This window comes from Ictalurus furcatus, chromosome 15, assembly GCF_023375685.1.
Source record: "Ictalurus furcatus strain D&B chromosome 15, Billie_1.0, whole genome shotgun sequence".
NCBI lineage: Eukaryota > Metazoa > Chordata > Actinopteri > Siluriformes > Ictaluridae > Ictalurus > Ictalurus furcatus.
In genome coordinates, this window is record NC_071269.1 from 14734334 (window position 1) to 14757965 (window position 23632).

Sequence of the window (23632 nt, forward strand, 5' to 3'; positions counted from 1 at the left end):
ATGGAGTTTTACACAAAAGTGCATGAAAAATGCAGATATAAGACAGACATTATTATAATTCTGTTCATCCGCAGCAATTGAGAAATAGTGATTTCTTAGAGTAATGACATGTGGATGACATATACTAAGAGAATCCATAAAACAGAGCAATGTTATGAACACCATTGTAGTATATTAAATTGATCCAAATTGCCTAATGCTGTAATAATTAATTTCTCATGGGCACTGGGTAAATCCTTCAGCAGATTGGCAGTAGCAACATGGAAAATTGATGAACCTTGGTAATGCGGAAGCAGCATAGCCATCATCATTCCTGGTACTTTAGTTCCAGAGCAGTTATAACATGTCTGGGGGAAACATATACTTATTTAGGGGTATCAGTCACATGTTTTACTTGATCATGGACGCATTACTAGCATTGCTGTGGAATTTTAAATGTACACCAGTTGGATTATACTGGGGAAACCATTTTCCAGGGGTGTCAGTGTAATCTCTTTCCCCTGCGTTCTTAATCATAAAAGCAAATGGATGAAACTTGTAGAGTTGAAAGGAAAAAGAGAGATAGATTACCATCATCAGTGTTTTATTGTAAAGACATTTCAGATGTAATATATTGTAATACATGTGGGAAACTGCCTTTCTTCCAGTACCAGGAAACACAGTTCTTAAAAAATGGATGAAACTTGTTGAATGAAACTTGATAGCCTAAGTGAGATGTGTAACCTAAAATAATAACACAGATTACTTAATAAGCCATGCAATATAGTTTATTTATGTTGTCAATGTCAGGTTGTGTGACATACATGATACAAAAACACAACAACAACTACAACAACAACAACAACAACAACAATAATAATAATAATAATAATAATACAAAATAAATTACCTACTATCCAAACAACAAAATGTCTGATAAACTAGGGATTTACAGTCCTAATTGAGGTATATATTGGTTAATTAATCTTGGTGCATTAACTCTAGTTAAGTTTCACAGAGATACTGAAAACAGAACAAAAGCTAGAGTTACAGTATATCCGTCATACGACTGAGTGATAAAACCTAAAACAAAACATTCTATACTTCAAAGCATGTATTTAATTACAAACTATTTGACATGCAATGTAAAATTTACCTTACCCTGATGAACAGATAATAATAATGTTATAAAGCAACACATGGTGATTGAGCATACACAGGCTGCTCAATGCAGCTACTGGAGACATGTCATGATTTCTCACATGGGCACTGGGGAACTGAATTCTCCGGAACTTCGGGCCAACAGAGGAACTGAATTGTAAACAGGGGAACTGAATTCTCCCTAACTTCAGGCCAAGCCGAGTGTAAGGATTAAAATGAAAAATGGAGGGGGGCTCAGAGGCTTAGTGGTAAGCATGTTTGCCTCACACCTCCAGGGTTGGGGGCTCAAATCCTACCCCCACCCTGCGTACACAGGGTTTCCTCTGCGTACCACGGCTTCCTTCTTAAGCCCAGGCTGCTTGGCATTTCCAAATTGTCTATAGTGTGTGAATGTGTGTGCAATAGGACACACTGTCATTGTGTAATGCAATGGACCCTGTGTAGGATAAGCAGTACGGAAAATGGATGGACGAAACCTAGATTCTATATATATTCCTATATGTTAATATGTTATATGTTATGGTTGATTATATTTGGCATATCAAGCCACACAGCGATCAGTGTTTATTTAAACATTGTTTATATTCCATTCATTAAACTCCAATGTAGTTGTATTTAAGTGCACTGAATCTTGAAATACATTTTTTAATGTAATGAAGTATGTACTGTATGCTTTAATTTAAAAAATTATGGTTCTGATATATGGAGTGCATTTTTCACTGTGTGCCTCATTCATTAGAGAATAATACATATATTCCACTACAACAGTGAGCTGCAGACATGCAGAGTGGCATGATGAAGATATTCACCACACTCATCCACAGGGACCTAACACAGGGCAAACAGGTATGACACACCTGTACACAGGGCATCACACACCTGAGAAAAAGGAAGTGAGGAACAATAAAACTGTGAGAAGTATTGTTATATGAAGTCAATAGTTTGAGATGTGATATTTGCATCTGATATTGCTGTAACAGTAGTGCATTGCTTTTCATAGAGCATGAAATTTGTAACAAGAGAAGCAGTGCACTGGAAGGTGTGTGAATTCTGAGGATTGACCTTACCAGATGTGTAAGCAGGCCAGCAGTGCAAAAAGACAACCAGAGAGGCAGGAAATGGGGACTGCGAACAGTGCCGTGAGGCAGCGGTAACTCCAGATTCGTGCTGACTCAAACCCAATGCTACTGTACACCCAAACACGTTCGTAACTGTGTGACGAGGCTGGCTCGGCCAAAACATCACTAAGCTCCATCTGTAGAATCAACAAGAGGCCAAAAAAAGAGAGAGTCCAATTAGCTAATGAGAGAAAGGAATCACATGTACTTTTACTTTTACAGTATGACAATATCTTTGTACACACTAGGGATGTAATTGAATATGGACACATTATTTGTAATGAACACAGTGTGTTCTACACAGATATAAAATACAGATATGAATAGGAGGTGCACTGTTCATTTTGGTTGGTAAGAAATCTTGCTGAGTGGGATCCTGAGGGACATTCAGGCCAGCTAGGGGTTTCTACAGATATGATGCTTGTGGGCATGAGCAAGCAGTCAGATGATACTGTAAGCTTGTGGGACCAAAAATGATCACATTCATAAATATGCTTTTACATAATTACAGCATTTATTTATTCATCCTTAGTAACTGCCTGGTCAGGATGGCCGTGTTTTAAATTAGGCTCCTACTTTAGTTATATTTTGGTAAATAGAACTAACAGAAATTCATTAGAAATTGTTACTTTGTTGTGTGTCCCAAACACAAAGTAAAAAAAAAAAAAGAAGAAGTTTATGCCTGGCCTCTTCAGGTTTAAATCTGATGCTGCCTTCAAGTCCTGTAAAGAAATATTATAATTATGAGGTGAGAGCACTAAAATGACACCAAAATGTTGTTATTACAACTCAGGAAGTCAAATTTTTCTATGACCCCCAACTTTCCGAGTTGGGGGTGTGACAGTAAGAAAAAAGTCATGGCAGCCACCAATATGAATGTGACACCTACAGCAGACAGTAAGATTTAAGTGGTAATTTCTTCACTTTTTTGAGTAAATAAACTTCTTGTTTTCAATTAAACAAAAAAAAAACAATAAACAAACATAAGAAGTTTTCTCAAGCTGTCCATTTTTATGTCATAATCACCACGTCAAAACACGTACGCATGAACTTCTGAGCAGGACTTGAAGGCAGCCTTAAACAGGTACAGATAGTGGCATTGCGTTAATTAATACACACAAGCCTAAAACAACCAGTGTTGGTTGTGTTTGACATTATTAAATAGCTAATAAAACTTCTGTAAAAACTGGGCATTACCTTCTACATCATGCAAAAAGAATGACTTGATTTACTTCAGAACACCTTGGCATTTAACATTAGTCAGAACTTTGTCTACAATAAGATTGAAGACTTCCTTCAGTAAATCTACGGTCTCACCCTCAAGTGATTGTTGGCTCCATGGGGGTCTCTGGTTTCACCATAGCTTTTGGACACTTGGGAGCTGGAGCAGAATTCTGATGGGGGAGTTGGAGTGGGCTGGATCTTCATCTCTTCCTCGTCATAGTCATCATCATCTATTTTGCAGTCCACCAAGTACTCATCAGACATCATGGTGACTACAGTGCATCAGATCATACACAAATATTTACAACATACCATCAAATCAGTTATTAGTACATCACTTAAAAGTGACAGGTGTGATTTTCAAAATTGACAGCACTGTCTGAATAACTAGCCGGCTAATTGGTCTCTGTATTATTAGGCTAGCTTGTGATGTGTGGATGCAGACAGGCCTGTTCATCAATTATATAAATAACTAACACTGACAGGCCTATTCATCAAGTAAATAAATAATTATATCCTTTCATTGTATGAAAAACAACATTACAGGAAATGGTGACTGTAATGGATTATACACCTGATATAACACTGATAACTGATATAACAACTGACCTGTGCAAGAATAATTTTTTATTACATGTTCAGAGGACTTACTCTACTGACAGGTGTAAGTATAGCACCCCATGTAAATGTATACCCCAATATATGAATATATTGATATAGTACATAACTATAAAAGCAATAACAAGAATAATAATGTTAATACTAAAATGTTAGAAAAAAATAATATAATTGTTAAAAAATATATAAATATATATAGTTTAAAAAAAAAAAAAAAACCTCAATAATTGATTTTTGAAACTAGGCAATCATACTGACCCATGGCAATAAAATATAAAAGTCAGTTATCAGTTAAGAAATCATTTAAGTACAGACGTATCATGTATAAGAAGTATAGAAAAAACGTTAGTTTCATTTTTCATACCATTGACTCTTGACAGAAAAATTATACTCAGCAAACTTTGAAATATATTATAGTTATTGAATGTACTGTACCTAATGTGGAAAATCCTACGGCATGCAACTAAGTAAGATCCAGTTTGGAACATGTGTGATCATTACTATAGCTATAGAATTACAGTATGTCTATGAAGTTTCACGCAGGTCACTTTGGATGTCTTGTAGTAATAAGTTAAAACAACTGGACCTGTGGTATTTTCTTAACACATTTCTTCACTAATTCAAGGTTGCAGAACAGCTGCTTTGGCTGAATAGTGAAATGTCCATACAGGTCTAGTCACATACATTCATTACTGAAGCATTTACATTCTAACCAGTTGTCACAAGTCATCAAATCAAATTACTCTATAAACTGATTGATTCATGCACTTACTAGTAAGTACTAGTGTTTTTGTGTTTTAGTGCCATGTTCGACAGAGAGGGTATATTTAGCATCAGTGAATATTTTCTCACTTACCCACTTCAATTTAGTCCTGGTATGTTCCTGTACAATAATTTATATCTGCTGAAACAGGTTCTACTTTATAATATGGTTATCAGATAAGATGTCTGAAATATATCTTGGTCTGTAATATAGTATAAACTAGAATGCAGAAGAAGAGATGAGGGAGTCCTGTAGTTGTGACCTCACTTTTTTTTTCCTGACCATTCGCCTGTATCATATAGCAGGAGTGTCAGTCAAGTGGTGTGTGTGAGCATGTGTTGGTGCCCAGTGAAGAATTAGAAAGGGGAATATGGGGTTATTTTTGGGAAAGGAATGGCATGGGCCTATAGATGAAGAGAGATCATATTACTACTGAATAGACTATTCAAACACACACACACACACACACACACACACACACACACACACACACACACACTAAGTCATCTACTAAAAATAAAAAAGGTAGCTTTATTCATTAATACAGATATTTTAAAGAATAAAAATAATTCAGGGAAAACTTTTACTTGATAAATGATCACATAGATACTGTGTAATATCTTATATTATTAAATGTGCCTTTGAAAATATTTGGTTAAGTGAGTTATAAAGTTATTAAACACAGACACAGAAAATTCATTCTTGATCAAATGTATTTTAGAATTGACATCATTTATTGTGATAATATTTCAAGTCATACAACAACAACAAGTCATTATGTAACATATTTGTCATTATGCAACACATTATAAAACACGTTTTCAGAAAGGATATAGGAGTGAGTGGCACAAAAAGAAGAAAGGTGCAACATATATAGACTAAAAGCCCAGTCAGCTTGTAAGGCTGCCTATAAGTACACCTATAAGACCAAAGCAAATTTCATCATAGTTTTTCCTCAGTTCATACATATATTAGGAATATCTCTGGAATCATTTTGGTCAATTAATATTTGTTGACTATTTGAGCTTTTGAAGGTTCTTTAACTTAATAATTAGCCTAATCTTGGATTCCAGATACACTCACATCAATCTTTAGGACTGATACTCAAATAAACAAGCTTGCTGTAAGGAATGCACTTAGCTACCTTGTTACCCTGACAGGATTGCAGTATTTTCTCAAGTTATGTTTGTATCATCCTTGAACGTGGCACAAACTTCTGATGCCGGAAGGTTGTGAGTTCAAGCACTGCCAAGCTGCCATTGCTGAACCCTTGAGCAAGACCCTTAAACCTAAACCTCAAACTGCTCAAATATATAAATGAGATGAATGAAAGTCGCTCTGGATGAGGGCCTCTGCCAAATGCTGTAAATGTAAATTTAGCTCAAATTTGCATGATTAAACTAGAAAAATTGACATGATATGACTCATGCCCAGTCAGACTGGCTTGTGTTTTATAGGCTGTATGCAGCCTTAGAGGCTAAGCTGCCTTTTAGTCAATATATCTCTCCTCCCTTCTGAATGCAGTAAAGCAAGGGGAAACCCATGAGATGTGTACACTAGAGTTTAGTAGGAAGTGACAGTGCTGCTGTACTACATGTGGTTGCATCAGCTTGTTCACAGTTTGGTCAGACATATCAATCATTTCCTCTCCCATCTACAACTCTTAATTTATCAGTGTTCCTCTCTCTAGGTGCACCTGAACAATCAAATGTAACAAACACTTGTCTTCCCAGTTTTTGCATGTGTGTGTCCAAATGTGTCACTTATTGCACTTCTTGTACAATGATCTTTGACTTGAAGATTTCACATTATACATACGAGTGCATAAAGACTAGGGAGGCCTAGACTACTATTTTTGTAATCTTTTTTCCTTCTTCTTCTGTGACCATGTTGCAAACGCCTAGTCTTAGATTAAATGGCATATTCCAGCATTTTCAGTGGATAGTCCTGTATTTATAACAGTGGCCATATTGTTTTGTTTTGTTTTTTTAAAGGTAAAGGATTTGTCTAGTTTTAACACATCTCCTCTTCTGTAGAAAGAGTTCAAAAGAAGTTCAGTAAGGTCAGGTCAACAAATATAAACATCTAACAAAATGAAAATAAAATAATTAATTATTAAGCAAACAACTTGGAAATAAAAATAATCATTAAAAAAACAGAATTATTATAAAAATATTACTTTTCAAAAAAAATAGTTGTCTATTCCGGTTGCCAGAATGGAAATTTATGTTTATAGCCATGTTCCCTCTCTAAGTAATAGATGACACACTCATAAAGCAGTGGATTTTTACGTTTGTAGGCAATAACCAATAAGTTCCAATGATAGTGAAAGTTACACTACAATAAAATGCTGCATTCCAGAACTGTTTTTAATATGCCCTCATTAACTTTCACATTATTTCCCCTTAAGGGAATGAACAGCATCTGTGCGTGGGCTGTGAGATGATGTCTTAGAGACTTGAGGGATTTAGTAAACCCAACTGTAGTAAATACCAGAAATTGCCCAAAAGACACAAGAATATTTGAAAAATAGCATTTGGTAAGTTACATAGCCATATAGCAAACAAATGCATTCTGGTTGAAAAAACTGGGTACCACACATGAGGGGCTGTTGCAAGGGCATGTTAAAAACAGTATATGAATGTAAGGAAAGAAATAAGTTACTCCACTGCACATCACTATAATGAATTATCATTGAAACGGGGCAATAACAAATGATAAATAAAAGGTTCTACTGTACATTACCGTACCATTACGTTTATGATAAGCACAAACAAAACCAGTAACATGACCAGTGAATACTTTCAATACCATTATGAATGAAAGACTCACTGGCACTACATGAACCAAAGTCACTTTTCATAAACAATTTTTTTTTTCTTCAGAATTGAGGTCACACAAACATCATATTATATTTTAGAAAAAATATATTAATCTCTTCTGTATGTTAGCTCTTGGCCTTGCCTTGCATTCATGCATTTTCTGCTCTCTCTTTTATGCCTCCTCCATCAGTCCTGCTGGTCGGAGGGTTTGAAGAGGCCTCGGTTGCGCAAGCTGAATCCTGTCTGAATCCCCCTCTTTATGGACTGCCGAGAAGGTGCACTGGACACTGAGGGGGTGGAGGAGGAGGAAGAGGAAGAGGACATCGCTGGTGAAACATTGCTGTCTTGAGCAGGTTGCCGGGAAAGTAGCTCTTTGAATACCGAGTTCATCTGCCGGGTGATCTCCTGAGGTGGTGAGAGAGAGAGAGAGAGAGAGAGAGAGAGAGAAAGAGACTAATTAAACTACTGACTTAAGATTGAATTAAGTCATAAATGCAGTGCAACATATAATCCAGGTAATTTTGGTCACACATAGTCATTCAAAGACCAAGATCAACTGATTGAACGAGTGGAAACCTGTTTGGGATGAAAGCCTGCAGTCCTTTGCAGGTAATATTAAGCAACCCTGGTCTATACGCTAAAATACAGTAAGTTAGAAAATGTAGTAAGTTAGACCTTATCAACTGTCTGTCTCTCTGCTGTTCCTACAATGGGCCTGACGCTGTCCAAGGTATGTCTCCGTTCCTGTAGACTGAAAGAAAAAGAAAAGATATTTATAAGGTCAATCATTTGTGTCTTCTTTCCAGATGAATAAGAGTACTTAGTAATTATTGATCTGTTGAATTTGTGGTGTAATGTGCTGAGTGTATTCTGTGGTATAACGGGCTGAGGTTATAATTGAATAGACAATTCCACATACATGCATACACTGCAAATATTTTATATATATAGACAGAGAGAGAGAGAGACAGAGAGAGAGAGAGATTCGGTATATAATTTGAGATGGTTTATAGTCAGTTGGGAATGTTTCGGACCATGATTTCCATCCATCCATCATCCATACCACTTATCCTTCATAGGGTTGCAGGGGGGCCTGGAGTCTATCCCAGGGAACTCAGGGAACAATCACACACACATTCACACACTATGGACATTTTGGGACCACCAATCAACCTACAACGCATGTCTTTGGACTGGGAGAGAAACCAGAATACCCGGAGGAAACCCCTGAAGCATGGGGTGAACATGCAAGCTCCACCCACACAGGGCAGAGACAGGATTTGAAACCCCCAAGGTGCGAGGCAAATGTGCTAACCAAGTTACCATGTTCCCCCTTGACCACGACTTGTTTTTAACATTTAATCCAATCTGGCAACCCTGATTTTTTCATAATCAGCTTCTTTGAAGATGCATATATGCTTTACATCAATACTAACTTTATTCATTTGATGTAAAGAATTCCAGACTATAGAGTAAATATCAAATATGGATTTAAGTAAAATAACCATAATTAATCCAAAGACGAAACTAACTTTATAATTAGTTTAACCAGGGAGATGGCAGAAGAAGCCTTTATTTGTCTTATATATATTACAGTACAGTGAAATTCTTTCTACGCATATCTCAGCTTCTTAGGAAGTTGTGGTCAGACTGCAGGATCAACCATGATAAGGTTGCCCCTGGAGCAAATAGAATTAAGGGCCTTTGCTCAAGGGCCTAACCATGGAAGCTTGGCGGTGATGGGGCTTGAACCCCAACCTTCTGATCAGTAGCCCAAAGCCTTTAATAACTAAATAACTAATACTATTTAGTTATATACTCTACTAAATACTATTTAACTAAATAATTAAGGGTATTTTGCAATGTTCTTTTCTCCTACCCTGTGAGTTGTCGGGCCATGCCAGGTGATTGCGCCGGGAAGAAGAGTCGGCCCTCTGGTACCTGAATGGGGAATTTGCGTATTGGACTGATGTTTCCGCTGCCCCCTGCTTCTCCTACCACGACACCACTTCCACTGGTGGTCCGCTGCCTTCCTGGCAGAGACGCGCTATCGCTGTTCACCCGCATGCTGGGAGTGAGGTACATAAAGATATCAACAGTTACATCTCAAATCTTTAAAGGGTCACTTAATATATCTGTAATACGTCCGCTTCTAATGACTCACCGGGTGCTGTGTTCAGCCTGCTGCTGCTCATCAGCTAGATTTCCTGTACTGCCGCCTCGGCTCTCCTCCCTCTTCCCTCGCTCCTGCTTTCGCTCCGCCCTGGGTTAGAGGAGCATACAGTAAATGATTCTAATTTAGGATGTGACAAAATGAGTGGAAAATGAGTATGAGTGGGAAAAGGGATAAATGTATATTATTTTAAGATTACCAGATACCAGTTAAATAAGAGCATAAGTGAAGAAACTGTATAAAACATGCATTATGTTACGTTTATGTTAAATGGAAAATAGTCTCACAAGGCCAGGCATCATATCTAATGATAATACATTGAGCAAGTTTGGCTTAAAGGTGGGTGGGAACCTAGTGGGCAAAAAAAAGAGATGGTATGGGTAGATACAGGCCACCTCTTGAAACATGTAAGGGACAGCATGTAATGCTCAAGACGGCGGCTCTATTACTTCAACCCCCAATAAAACCCCCACTGGCACATATGGAGATATATTAGTTCCACTGGTTATAGAGAAACGTGTATGCAGAGGAGCCAGAGCAACCTGAAAAAGTTTTTTTTTTCTTTCCGTGTTATTGAAGACCACACTGTCATGTCACGGCAAACCAGTGACTCCATTTCCCAGAATGCACCACGAACTACAAACATGGCCGATGACTACAACTCCCAAAGCTACACACTGTCACAACAGGTGTGTCTGATTAGTTCTCAAGAAAAGGTTCTTGAGAACTAATCAGACACACCTGTTCCCAATTACAATATCAAGGACACCACACTACTTAAGAGACTCTCAGACACACATCCATTGTGAAGCATATGCTCAGTTGACTAGCTTTTTGTCTAGACCAAGCCTTGATATAGTGTTTGTTTTTCTGGTTTTGACTTTGTTCTCGTCTCTCTGCCTAACCTTGTTTTGCCTGTTTGCCTGATTGCCTGATTGCCTGACCTCTGCTTGTTTAAGTTTGTGGATTGTGCATTACCCTTTGGACTTGTTGTTTTTGGTATTAAACTACGTGACCTGCACTTGCTTCTGTCTTTGCCTCCTTTATGTGACACACACATTATTACATACTTTTTGTCAGATTTTAACATCCATTTCAAATTAGTGTTTAAAATGTCATATTGTTGATCTGTTTCAGATTAATGGGTCACTTCCATTGAAGCAGATAGGGGTCTGGCCTTGTATGACTGAAAATAGCTGTCATGGGGACAGACTTTATAAGGACTTGGTTCTATATTTCTAATCCAATCCAGTGGAGATGAAAGCTGGGGCAGTGATTGAAAATGGTACACTTGTGACTGACTGACAGCACACATACTGGATGGATGTAAGCCAAGATGGGCTAAAATATATGACATCATTTAAGCAAGTGTCTGTACCAGAACATATTCTAGGCAGTAAAAACAAACATTACTGTATCTTTTGTAAGCCCAAATCCATCCATCCGTCCATTTCCATACCGCTTATCCTACACAGGGTCGCAGGGATGTCTGGAGCCTGTCCCAGGGAACTCAGGGCACAAGGCAGGGTGTACCTTGGATGGCGTGCCAACCCATCGCAGGGCACAATCGCACACACATTCATACACTACAGCAAATTTGAAAATGCCAATCAACTCATGTCTTTGGACTAGGGGAGGAAACCAGAGTACCGGGAAGAAACCGCTGAAGCACGGGGAGAACATGCAAACTCCGTGCACACAGGGCAGAGGCGGGATTCGAAGTCCCATGACAAACGTGCTAACCACTAAGCCACTGTGCACACACCCCACCCCCATCCCACAAAGGCACAATGATTCAGTTAAGCACAGGATTGTTTTCGGACCAGTTCTTGAAAGAACTTGTTTATAGATGTGTATTACGTCTAACCTTTCTAAACAAAATAGAGGTCATGAATAATCTTGTAATAACATGATTAGAAATAAATTCTCACCCCTCAGGCACACTGATGTATTTATGTGGAATGAGGCCTTTGACTCCTCCTACTTCTCCTTTCCACCAGTCTGCAGAGGCCTTGCTGTGGAGTAGGACGTGGTCCCCCTGCTTGAATGACAGCTCGGCTGGAGACCGTGCAACATAATCAAACATAGCCACAGCCTCCCAGTCTGCACAGCCATACATACATACATACATACATGCATATACATATATGTGTATATATATATATATATATATATATATATATATATATATATATATATATATATATATATGCACAAAGCACAAGGAAAACAACACAGCATGGCCCGTGGACACAATGCACATGATGGCACATGAAACAAACAGCACACAAGCAAAACAATGTACACACAAACACAGAGATGAGCATTTGTGACCCAGGTGCACAAGTACTATTGTATTTAATGAATAGTGAAAATGTCTACACTACAACTTCCTCTCATTTTGTGAATCAAGGGTGTATTTATAACCTTTATAAGTATAATTTTACTTCCTCACCATCCTCACTTGGAGCATGTTCGGTCTCTCCTTCACCCTCCTCTGCAATAGGTTCACTGCAGATGGAAAGACAGATATTAATGGATATAAATCAAGAAAATTAGTCTACCATTACCAGCAGATGTTAATGCCACTAGTGATGAAGAGTCTCACCAGTATTCTTGCTCCAGGGTCATGCATTTCTCATACACAGGGCCTGGAAGCTCAGCCTGGCTGGGGAAGATGCTCTCATGCTGGAGGATCATGCTCTTAACCAGGGCATTAATCTGGGGCTGCAGAGTTACTGCTTCGCCTGACTCAACCCCACATCTCAGCAGACTGGGCCCGAAGCACACAGCCAGGTTATAGGGCTGCATCATGTTCTCATCACTGTACTGAGAAACACTGCACACACACACACACACACACACACACACATTGCATGTTCATTTCACTGTAGTTCACTGTATGTTCACTTATCACAGTGCTCCTCCTAAACACCTGTCAACATTAAGATTATGCCTAAAGACAATATAAACCCTTATCCACAATTTTTTAGCATCGGATGTATTTGAGTCTATCAAACATCAGAATGCTGTAAAGATAAAAAACATCGTTATGTGGTCACAAACACCTTGTCCAAACTGTTCGAACTGACAGGAAGGCTATGGTAACTCAAATAAACACTCTTTTACAACACTGTAAAAAAAGACAAGTTGACTTATCTTAAAATTTCAAGGCAACTTGCTGCACAGCTTTTTTGAGTTTGCTCAACTTTTAACTAAAGTAGTTCACTTAACTCGTTTTTTTAACCTTGAGTTGAGTTAAGACAACAAGTTTAGACAACTTTTCTTTTTTTTTTCTTACAGTGAACCGCGGTAAGCAGAAAAGCTCACAATCTCAGAAAGCACAACACAATGAACCTTGAGGTGGATGGGCTACAACAGCAGAAGGCTATATTAATAGGAATAGGAATCTGAGGCTACAGCAGGCACAGGCTCACTGGAACTGGATAGTTGATTATTGGGGTGGGGGAGGGAGTTAATCGCCTGGTCTTTTTCCAATCTTCAGTTGCCCAGTTGTTTGGGATTAAAGCAACTGCAAAATGAATAAATGTAAATATCTTCATCTCACTTTTTAAGCAATACATTATATAATAAACATTAATAGAAATATTTATGGAAACACAAAACCCATATATGAATAGTAGGGTAGCATACTGTGTACAGGTAGTGAAACTATGAAGCCTATTTCCATGATCAACAAGGGAAAAAAAAGTCTTATAAAAGGCCCAAGATCATGACAGAAACCTGCTGAGTGTTATAAAAAAACATGTGTGATCAAGCTGATCAGTGCTACTATGATATACAGTACAATTAAATCAGCTCCTTGTATTCCGAGCGTGTGCAGTGATATTTTCATAATGATGTACATATGGTTGCATTCTGATTTCAATAGCACTGAAATTTTGAGCCAAATGGGTGCTCACTCACATATAGACATTTACATTAGGACACTTAATGTTTATAGAGGCTAATTTCTCATCTTTGATATACGTCTCGAAGCTGAAAGTGCCATTTGTGGTGCATGAATTCTTTTCATAAGTACAAAGTCGAAAGACCTCATGTATATAAAAAGTGGATATATGCACTAGTCTGAATACATGTCTGAATACTTATATACAGTATGTCTGAATACTTATTTCACATTCTGGTATTTTGTTAGACATTCTATTGATTCTGTTAATTGCAGACATGTGACAAAATACAGGGAAAAACCTCTGTGGCTCTGCAGTGCTGTGGTGGCATTTTGCTTGTGTGGTTTGGGTCCACTTGTTCCCTTAGAGGGAAGCGTTAATGCAAATCAACAGAGTTTTATTCTTTTTTGAACTGATAGCCAGATCTCACCTGAACACTTATGGGAGATTTTGGACAGATGCATTAGACAGCACAATCTATCACAATCATCAAAACAATATTTGATATAATATATTTTAGAAGAATAGTGTCTGTTCCTCCAGTACTGTTCCAGAGATTTGTAGAATCTATGCCAAGGCATATTGTAGGGGTTCTAGCAGATCATGGTGGCCTAGAACCTTTCTAATACAATACACTGTTTTTTTTTTCTTAGTGTCCACTGTCACTGAGTTTAGTCTGTTGTATTTAGTTAGTACACTGCAGTTTAGTTAGCACACATCTTAGCAAGTGAAAATATCTTGAATCTAGTCACATGTACCTACTATTTCTTATTATAAGATTACAATAAACCAAATATTAGATTATTAAGCCTATTTCTAGATATATTAACTATTTCTAAGCTTTATATTTTCTTATTCTATTGGCAAGTCATTTTGCTTCTTTCTAAAAATGAATGCTCAAAATTAGCAAACTTACCCATACCAATTACCAATAGAACAAGAAAATTTGAAAATAGTAAAAAAAATATGTCTAGAAATAGGTTTAATAATCTTAAATCTGGTTTATTGTACTCTTATAATAAGAAATAGTAGATATATTTGACTAGATTCAAGATATTTTCCCTTGCTAAGACATCATCTTTTGCAGTGTTTTTATTTGGGCGAAGCAGCCTACTTAGTGCACAGTCCACAAAAAGTAAGAAATGGGACCTGACGTTTAAGGCTTTTCTTGAAATGCTGAAAATGCCATTTTGTATTTGTGTCTGTGGTTAGAGGAGGTCAAAGTGGTATTGAGAATATTGCTTGTACCGCCAGATATTGAATGTCACACCCTGTTTTTAGCCACTTCACCTACATTAGTGTAGCCACATTCATTTGTGGGCATGAAAATGGGGGGGGAACAACAACAAAAAAACAAAAAACAAATTAGCAATAAGTTATACCACTCTATTGCACTTGCACCTGCACAAGCCCACAGATTCATGTAGGATGACAGGAAAGTAAATGATTATTTTTTACATATACAGTTCTAACCATTAATGAAATTTCTTATTGAGAAATCATTTATAGTATTGCCTCCTATTTGTGCTTGCAGCTCATCATGATGAGAGAAAGGCAGCACTACTCACTGATGGAGGAAGGCAAATAGATAGCGCATCACTATAATGAGGGGTCTGGGGAAGGATGAGACCACTAGCTTCATCTGAGCTGCGCTTTCTGCCATGTTCTCAATTTCTGTTGACGACACACAGAGGGTGGATTAAAGAAACAAAGATGAAAATGATCACATCGTGTGCATTGTACACTGGAGTAGCTCCAATCAATAACATAACATGTCATGTTCTAAATCATTATCTAAAAGGTATAAAGCTTGCACAGTAGCACAATAAAATATTACAATGTCGATTCATTAGACTACACACACAAAAGTGCATGACTGTTATCTTACGGACACACTCCATCAGCTGACTGAAGTGCTCCTCTGGGAAGAGAGGTTTCTCCAGGTCTCTGAAATACAGTTTCAGGACTCCTGCTACAGAGTCAATGTCACACTCGCTGTCCGTCAAAGGGTCTTCCCCTGGGAGAAAGACATATTGTATTCACAAACTAAATACATTAAGTGTTCAATTTTCAATTCAATTCAATTTTATTTGTATAGTGTGTTTAACAATGGACATTTTCACAAAGCAGCTTTACAAAAATATAGCAATTCAGTATATTCGTTTTAAATTACCCCAATGAGCAAACCAGAGGCAATAGTGGCGAAGAGACTCCCTGAGACGATATGAGATAGAAACTTTGAGAGGAACCTGACTCAAAAAGGGAAGGGAAGTATATAATTCTCTGATATTTATGATTGTTTGAAGAATAGCATGAACACATCGTAGACTTTTGACATTCTCTACTAACTAATATCTAACTAACTAAATACTACTACTACTACTACTACTACTACTACTAATAATAATAATAATAATAGGGACCATAGTACAGAGATGTAGAGTTTCAAGTTTTATGTTTTCTGTTTGAATAAGAAAACCTGAAGCTGCAATTGACCAGGCTGGCAGAGATAGTGACTAGTGTTTATAAAGTCCTTGCTGAAAGTCCTTGTCCTCATTCAAGCCTTTAGTCACCATGGAGAAGTAGACAATCCCCAATTCAGAACCCAAAGCAGATTGGCAACTTAACACGAGTAAATGCCAGAAAAACACAGAAAGAGGTGCTCTCAGTGCTCAGTCAACCAGCTTCTAGAAAGGCTGGTTCATTCAAACTGGACAGCATGTGGTTAAGCAACACAGTGGTTATGCCCTATGCCATCACCACAAAACATTTTCTGTTGTGCTTCATAGACCACATTTCTGCTAACCATTTACGGAGATTGATAGACCAAAACACTGCTCACTTCCTTCACCAACTGGTTTTCTATCAACCACTTCAAACCTAGCTGGTGAACGGGTCATATATCAACACGTCCCTATATGCACTGACACTAGTACCATTCAGAAAAACCCCAACAGCTCCACTGTTTTAGGATAACCATAGCTACAGGCTCATAACCCAACATTATCCTGGTCAGAGCATGAATTCACAGCCTGGTCTCCCCAATGTAATAGCACCGGTATATCCAGCCATAAACATAACATCTCAAAGCCCTGAGATATATCACTCAGTCAAAATCCCAAATTTTTACTCCGAATATCAGATTTCATGTGCTCTTCCTGCTCACAAACCTTTGAAACACTATTGACTATCGTTGTCAACAAAACCACAGTCGAGTACCGATATCCATTACCCATTGTACCTTCTGATTTGTATGGCCTGGTTAAGGCTCCCTCCTTGTTCCAGGAATTTATAAATGGAGTCCTCGGGGACATGCTAGGCAGGGTTGTCACACCCTATATATAACATCTTGATATACTCCAATTCACTGGAAAAACATATCCAGAATGTTAAAAAAAAAAATCTTGGACAGACTCATGGCCAAACCTGTTGTTAAAACAAAGAAATGCAAATTTCACATGCCCCTGAGTCACTTCCCTGGGTTACCTTATCAATAATGAGTGGGTCATTATGGATGACATAAAAGTTCACACAGTCTGAATAGCTAACTCCACAAAGCATTGATTAGCTCCAGAGATTTTTAAAGCTTGCCAAATTTTATAACAGGAACTTTAGTTCCCGAATCCTCACCTCTCTCTAATGAGGTTTGTCCAAGACATTAGTTTGGGCCGATTAGGCCTTCTCTGCTTTTAAGCAAGCATTCAGTACATTCAGCTATGACCACCATTGGAAGGAGGTCTACAGGTGCCTGGAGCAGTCTGTTCAACAGTATGAAGACTTCACTTACAGGCACTGCTCTGAGATATGAGTCTGCATATGAAGTAGGGGACTGGGTGTGGCTGTCCATGAGAGATTTCCATCCATTTAGAGGTGGTCAAAAAATCCCACTATCCCACTGCACCATACCAACTACTGTACAATAGTTCATAGTAATCACCACCATAATGCCCTAAGGTCTATGTAATTGATATGATGAACACAGACACCTGTGTTCACTACAACTTGGTTTGACTTTTGGAAATGTTTATACAATAAGTGAATGAATTTACAGAATATAGTGAATTTTCTTACCTCTTTCAAAGGCATCTCTGATATTATTGACTTCGCTCTGAGAACCCGGCACTCTGAATATGCCCTCGTGATGCAGACCTTAAAACAAACACATTTAATTTGCAAACATATTATTCATCTGAATTACAAATAGGTACTTCTTCTAGCAGCATGAGTCACGGCAGGCTGGTGCCTGTGCTCACCATGGAGGTTGATGAAGCGGATACAGCTTTCCACCACTAACGGGATCTGCTGCCCGGAGCTCTGTTAGGCAAGTAGATACGAATAGAGAACCATGAGAATTGCAATGAGTGGCTATGAATGAGGCCACAGAGAATGGGAACATCAAAGATAGGCATAGGAAAGGAAATAAGAATGGCATGCATATTTAAAGCTGTGAACTAGGGAAAGTGAGTAGCGTATTAGTCTACACCGCCGTGTGTAGGTAGTGAGGAAGACTAGGACAAGCAAAGCAGTACCTGAGTCCTGGACATCCGCCTTCTTCTCCTGATGCACCAGCCAAACAGTTATGGGGGAATGAGGAAAAAAGGGGAAAAAAGACACAAGAAGAAATAGAAAATGTTTCATAGGCAAAAGAAGGTGTGAGATCCAGAGACAGAAAAGAAATACCAAGGTAACCACAAGCAAATGGAAATTGGAAAGAAGGAAGCAAGAAAAAACAGTTGGGAAAAGGGGTAGATGGTGGAAACAGATAAAAAGCAGAATCAAAAGTCAGATGAAAAGCAATTAGCATAAGTCTACATTTGCTCTCCCCATTTATATTCATCAGACATCAACAGCAATTTGAATGCATTTACACAAAGGAACAGGACACCACAACTTAAACACTCACAGTAATACACTGTCAGCATGGCTCAGAGCAAACGAAGTCCTGTTTTTTTCTATATTAATCTAATTTCTAACCACTCAGCCAGAAATGTGTGCATTTTAGAGTCAAGAGGCCACCCACGCTCATAACTCACTTAAGAGAGAAACAGTTCTGTAATCCTGACTGCATTATACAACACAGTGTGGCGAAACAAGAGGGTACATATATATTAATGTCCACTTCAGAGAAAGAGATGGGCTAGGGTTAAAGCACGGTGCAGTCAATATGCAGTTTGATTTATTAAATAATAAAGAAAGGGAGTCGGAGAGATGCAGAGAGGAGGAAATGGAAGATAACACTGTGAAAACTAGCTGAATAAGCAAATGCCAGATGGCAGTCCCACCAGGCTGGTGCACCTCTCTCAGTCACCTAGCTATCAAAGATGCACATGTATTGTGTCGTAGCCAGCCAGGACACCAGAGATAAAACATTTTCATGGCCAGGAAAAAAGAGCAAGCTGAAATGACAGCTCGATGTGCTATGTGTTTCATTACTATGAAACCCTGTTTAAAAAGAAGCTGAAACCTATTTTCAAGTCCCAGAGAAAGAGGTTTAGCCAATGTAAAGGATGTTTTTCTTACATTGACCCAGAGAAGATTAGGAAAGCTAGCTCAGTAACTTATATAGTAACTATATATATATATACAGATGAAGTATACTTGTTTAACTTGGCCTATTCTTAGTCTTGGGACTAAGAAGCTTGATTTATACTAAGAAAGACTTCCCAATAGCATGGTGGCACCAAAGACAGCAAAGGGTGGACCAACTTCATGTTAATGCACATGGTTTTGAAATGGCCACATATGGGTGTGCACATAAGCGTGAGCACATCATTTTGGAAATATAGTGTACTTTATAATAAATAACATGTTTTGACCTTGTAATCTTTTGCATGTAACACACTATGGAATGAAATGAAAAGTGCTATATACCTAAATAGATTAGTATAAATGGCAGCTGTGTAAAGTACTGATCCAAGGGCACCAAGTCATTAAATATATTCAGAATGTCGTTATATCAAGTGGACATGCAAGTGGACATGCATTCACAAGCTCAAAGAAGCACTGATGCTCAAGGAGGACAGGACACTGTAACAACGCACCATAGCACATATGACAGCTAACCAAAGAATGCATAAGGACAGTCAGTTACATAATTACAACAGCAATAACTGCATAGTCATGGCTTAGTAAAGACTCAAGCATGCCTAAAACACAAGCGCAAACACCAAAGAAACTGCTCCTTAAACACATAAATCCTTCTCTGCTCTCCATCAGATGCACAAACGTTTTCATTACAAAGAAGTAAATAGAGATAACAATAGCTTTTTCTACATAAGCTTCTTTCCAGCACCCAGACAGTATAGTCTCATGCAACAAATACACAATGACACATCAATTCAGAGAACTTTACACAATAATTTAAGCATGCAAGCACAAAACACAGCAGTTGAACAGGAAATGTTTCAGGACATGATCACACAGGGGAAAAGGAGAAATATGATTTTAATGTAGATTAACAGTTTGAGTGCAACTGTAAAATAGTACAAAAATGGCTGCACATACTCAAACTGTTAACAATCAAAAATTCATTAACAGATTATTCCCCCATAACTTTTTTTTGTAATGCATGTGTATCAGACTAGTAAAGCAGAGATTTCCAGGGAGAGAAGATAAGAGCAAAGCAAAGAAACACAGTTCGTTTCATAGCAAGGCAAAACTCAGACAAGCAACACACACAAACACACACACGTGAGCACTGTGAAACAATAGGAGACATGATTGGCGAGTCAGTGACAGGAAATCTCATATCACAGAAGCTAAAGGGAGGAGTGACGTTGCAGAAAGGAGCTTTGCAGTTACGTATCATAAATCCAGCTAAAGGCTGTAGTGGAGCACGGGGCTGTACCTGGATGAAGGACAGCATGTCTCCAGAGAAGAGTTTGTGGTTGTACTGGGAGCAAGGCCTGGCTTTCCGCACACGCACTGACCTACCAGACGGCATTCTGGGAAATACATACAGCGCACTCCACTGTGAAACTATGGCATCGTTACATGCATGCAACAAACATGCACTCCATTTTCATGCACATACACACATGCACACAAGTGTGCTGCTTTATGAACCGTGACATGTGAATGAATATATGATTTTCTTAACCCTTTTAGGTCAAGTCTTATATACTGAGTTTGAGACTAAATTCCAGATTGAGCTCAGTGGCTTTGGTTCAGGAGTTTCTAAAACATACAGTGAGTCTTCATTGGCAAATATGAACAAATGTTGTCTGGGTTGTGGCCAGTGTCAGCAACAAACCCATGTGTGAACCGTGCCAAAACCAAGGACAGATAGACAAACAGATGGAAAATGAGCTGTACCTGGAGGGATCACGGTCAACTGCCTCAGCTGGACGAGAGAAATGAGAGCAAAGAGCGATAATTACAAATAGGTCAACGCTGTGCACCTTTACAATTTAATGTAAGTTGGTTCTCGCATGTCTTTTTTTTTTTTAGATTTAAATATTGTCTTTGTATTTGTTTTTGTACCTTTCTCTATGGCCTCCTTCAACAGGTCATGTTTGGCCTGGAGTTTGGAAATCAAAGAGTTACCATTGAGATACTCCTTCACTTTCTGAAAAAACAAAACAAACACTTATCAACACACTATAGCTTTACAGCTTTCCGATTTTACCAGTGATCATCACTGTTTGTCCACTTGTATTCCCATAACTCTAGCATGCCTGCTGATATGAATCAACTTTGCATATACCAAACTTATTTTGAGCTTACATTAAAGTAGAAGGTCTCGGTTTCCTGCTGATTGGCTCTGCGCTTGGTTACGCTCAACTTGGTGTTCGGGCCATCGCCTGTGCTCTCCTGTGATATGCTGGTTGAGACGTCAAGGGCGGGGATACAGTCATCATCACAGATACTCTCCAGTAGCGCAGCATAGGTCGCCTTGAGAGTTTTACTGATCTGTGAGAAATTAAATGATGAGAAAAAAGTGCGAGATAAATATTCACCTCTCTATATAAATATATACAGAAATATGCATGTACACAGATCATTAACTTATATGTATTTGACATATACTTGACCAGGGCAATAAAAATAGGCAGTATTAATTTGAATGAAGGCACAGAAATGGCTCTTGAATAAATAGTATGATTAATAGAGTTTATGATTAATAGAGATGAGATGGGATGTGATGATGCAGTTTACGCAAGTGTACATGTACCTCCTCTGTTTCCAGGGTAACCGTAGCCAGTCTGGACTGCAACTGCTGATATCTGGTTTCCATCTCATACCTCACCTGACAGTCAGCACTCACCTCACACACCTGCCACACATACACACAGTATCATTATATTCCCTGAGTATGGAGTATGTCAGATCTCCCTAGCACAGATTCTGACACACACCAGGTGTGTGTGTGTGTGTGTGTGCGTGTGTGTGTGTGGGTGTGTGTGGGTGTGTGTGTGTTACCTGGTCTCCTTCATGTGGTAGGTGCTGAAAGCGGAACGGCAGACAGAAGGCTGTGTTGTGGGCCTGCAGCAGGGCATCTCGGTCCTGGCCCTGGTCCATAGCACTCACCGCGTTTTCAAGCTGCTGCAGACCATTCTTCAGGTTCTGCTGCGTCCGGTTCCTATTGGATAGGTAGCCACGCATCACCCGTGCCACAGACAGGTGGTAGCCAAGATCCGTGCACTGCAAACAGACATAACAATAGAATGAGTTTTAAAATAGTATATAGTATATAGTGTGTATATATATATATATATATATATATATATATATATATATATATATATATATATATATATATATAGAGAGAGAGAGAGAGAGAGAGAGAGAGAGAGATAGATAGATAGATATAGATAGATAGATATGATGAATAGTCCTAATTGTAATTATCACATTACAAATTTGGTTTAATTTTCCAACATGGCTGCCACATTAATCAGCACTTGATCCAGCACATCCTTTAACTACAAGTACAGCGGCAGAAAGCCTGAAGTTTAGTAAAAAGTAAAAAATGCTCTATCTATTGCTGAGAGTTGCAACAAGTGACAGGACCTGCCAGGTAATATATTTATTTTACGTTTTATTATCATTCAATGATAATTACTTGTTAATTATGCAAACAATTTAATGTGGTCACAAGATACTAAATCCTGGGGATGAATACTGCAATGTATGTGCATGATGCAAGTTCTTTTATCATGCTTTTAATTTGCTATGTTGATCTGTCAAATGAATAATTAATGCCAGTGATTTTGTTAGTATTGGTGCATGCTCTAGTTTAATGGATAAGCTGGCCACGCATGCATCTGCTATGATTATGACTCAGTTTAAGTAAGAGTAGTTCTTAATTTGATCTATATAATATTCAGTCCATGAGATAAGCAATGGCATCAATTAAAATGGTGTCTGTTCTGACTTCCTCCATACAAAAAAAAGAAAGAAAGAAAGAAAAACTTTCTGTGGGCTATATAGATTGTGCAATTAAATAATCATAAACTCTCTGTATAGTTTATGTTTAGTATAAAGTTTTTATTTAATATATATATTTATATATATATTACACTAATGAATTAATTTATTAGTGTCATATTATGTATATATGCCCTTGAATGGCATGCCATTAATGTCTTTACAGCCCCAAACATGAATTTCAGAATCAAGGACAGGTGAAGGACAGAATCACACACAACTATCATACACTAAAGGTACATTCACACATACAGCGATTTTATCGCTTTACTATGAACCGCCTTCAAGTAGGCATTCCTAGTATTGGTTGCCATAGTAACATTTATCAGTGGGTGGCGCAACTAGCATGCCACTTTTGACAACAAACCAGTTTTCTTCAAGCTAAAATTAAACATTCTAGATGGAGAGCTTTTCTATATATAATTCACCAGTGT

The 23632-nt window shown here is 38.2% G+C and overlaps 2 protein-coding genes across 3 annotated transcripts in view; both read right to left on the reverse strand.

The window, feature by feature from the left end:
- Positions 1–1397: 1397 nt before the first annotated feature.
- On the reverse strand, positions 1398–5354 carry cav4b (caveolin 4b). Its single transcript, XM_053643209.1, has 4 exons — positions 4957–5354; positions 3576–3754; positions 2208–2395; positions 1398–2019 (listed from the first exon to the last, which is right to left on the reverse strand). The coding sequence occupies exons 2-4, from the start codon at positions 3747–3749 to the stop codon at positions 1869–1871; spliced, it is 513 nt and encodes a 170-aa protein (XP_053499184.1). The 5' UTR covers positions 3750–3754; positions 4957–5354; the 3' UTR covers positions 1398–1868.
- Positions 5355–5558: 204 nt separating this feature from the next.
- The window catches only part of arhgap4b (Rho GTPase activating protein 4b), a 29534-nt gene continuing 11460 nt past the window's right edge, over positions 5559–23632 (reverse strand). The window contains exons 8-24 of one of the 2 annotated variants that reach the window (XM_053643208.1): positions 22191–22412; positions 21943–22044; positions 21495–21680; positions 21252–21336; positions 21084–21111; positions 20617–20713; positions 18023–18083; positions 17841–17918; positions 15658–15786; positions 15338–15443; positions 12467–12697; positions 12314–12369; positions 11790–11916; positions 9850–9948; positions 9565–9753; positions 8361–8436; positions 5559–8090 (exon numbers count right to left, since the gene is read on the reverse strand). In XM_053643208.1, coding sequence (XP_053499183.1) covers positions 7872–8090; positions 8361–8436; positions 9565–9753; positions 9850–9948; positions 11790–11916; positions 12314–12369; positions 12467–12697; positions 15338–15443; positions 15658–15786; positions 17841–17918; positions 18023–18083; positions 20617–20713; positions 21084–21111; positions 21252–21336; positions 21495–21680; positions 21943–22044; positions 22191–22412 — 2091 coding nt within the window. In that variant the 3' untranslated portion in view covers positions 5559–7871. Of the gene's footprint in view, positions 8091–8360; positions 8437–9564; positions 9754–9849; positions 9949–11789; positions 11962–12313; positions 12370–12466; positions 12698–15337; positions 15444–15657; positions 15787–17840; positions 17919–18022; positions 18084–20616; positions 20714–21083; positions 21112–21251; positions 21337–21494; positions 21681–21942; positions 22045–22190; positions 22413–23632 lie in introns of both variants that reach the window. The other variant, XM_053643207.1, reaches the window with a different exon arrangement.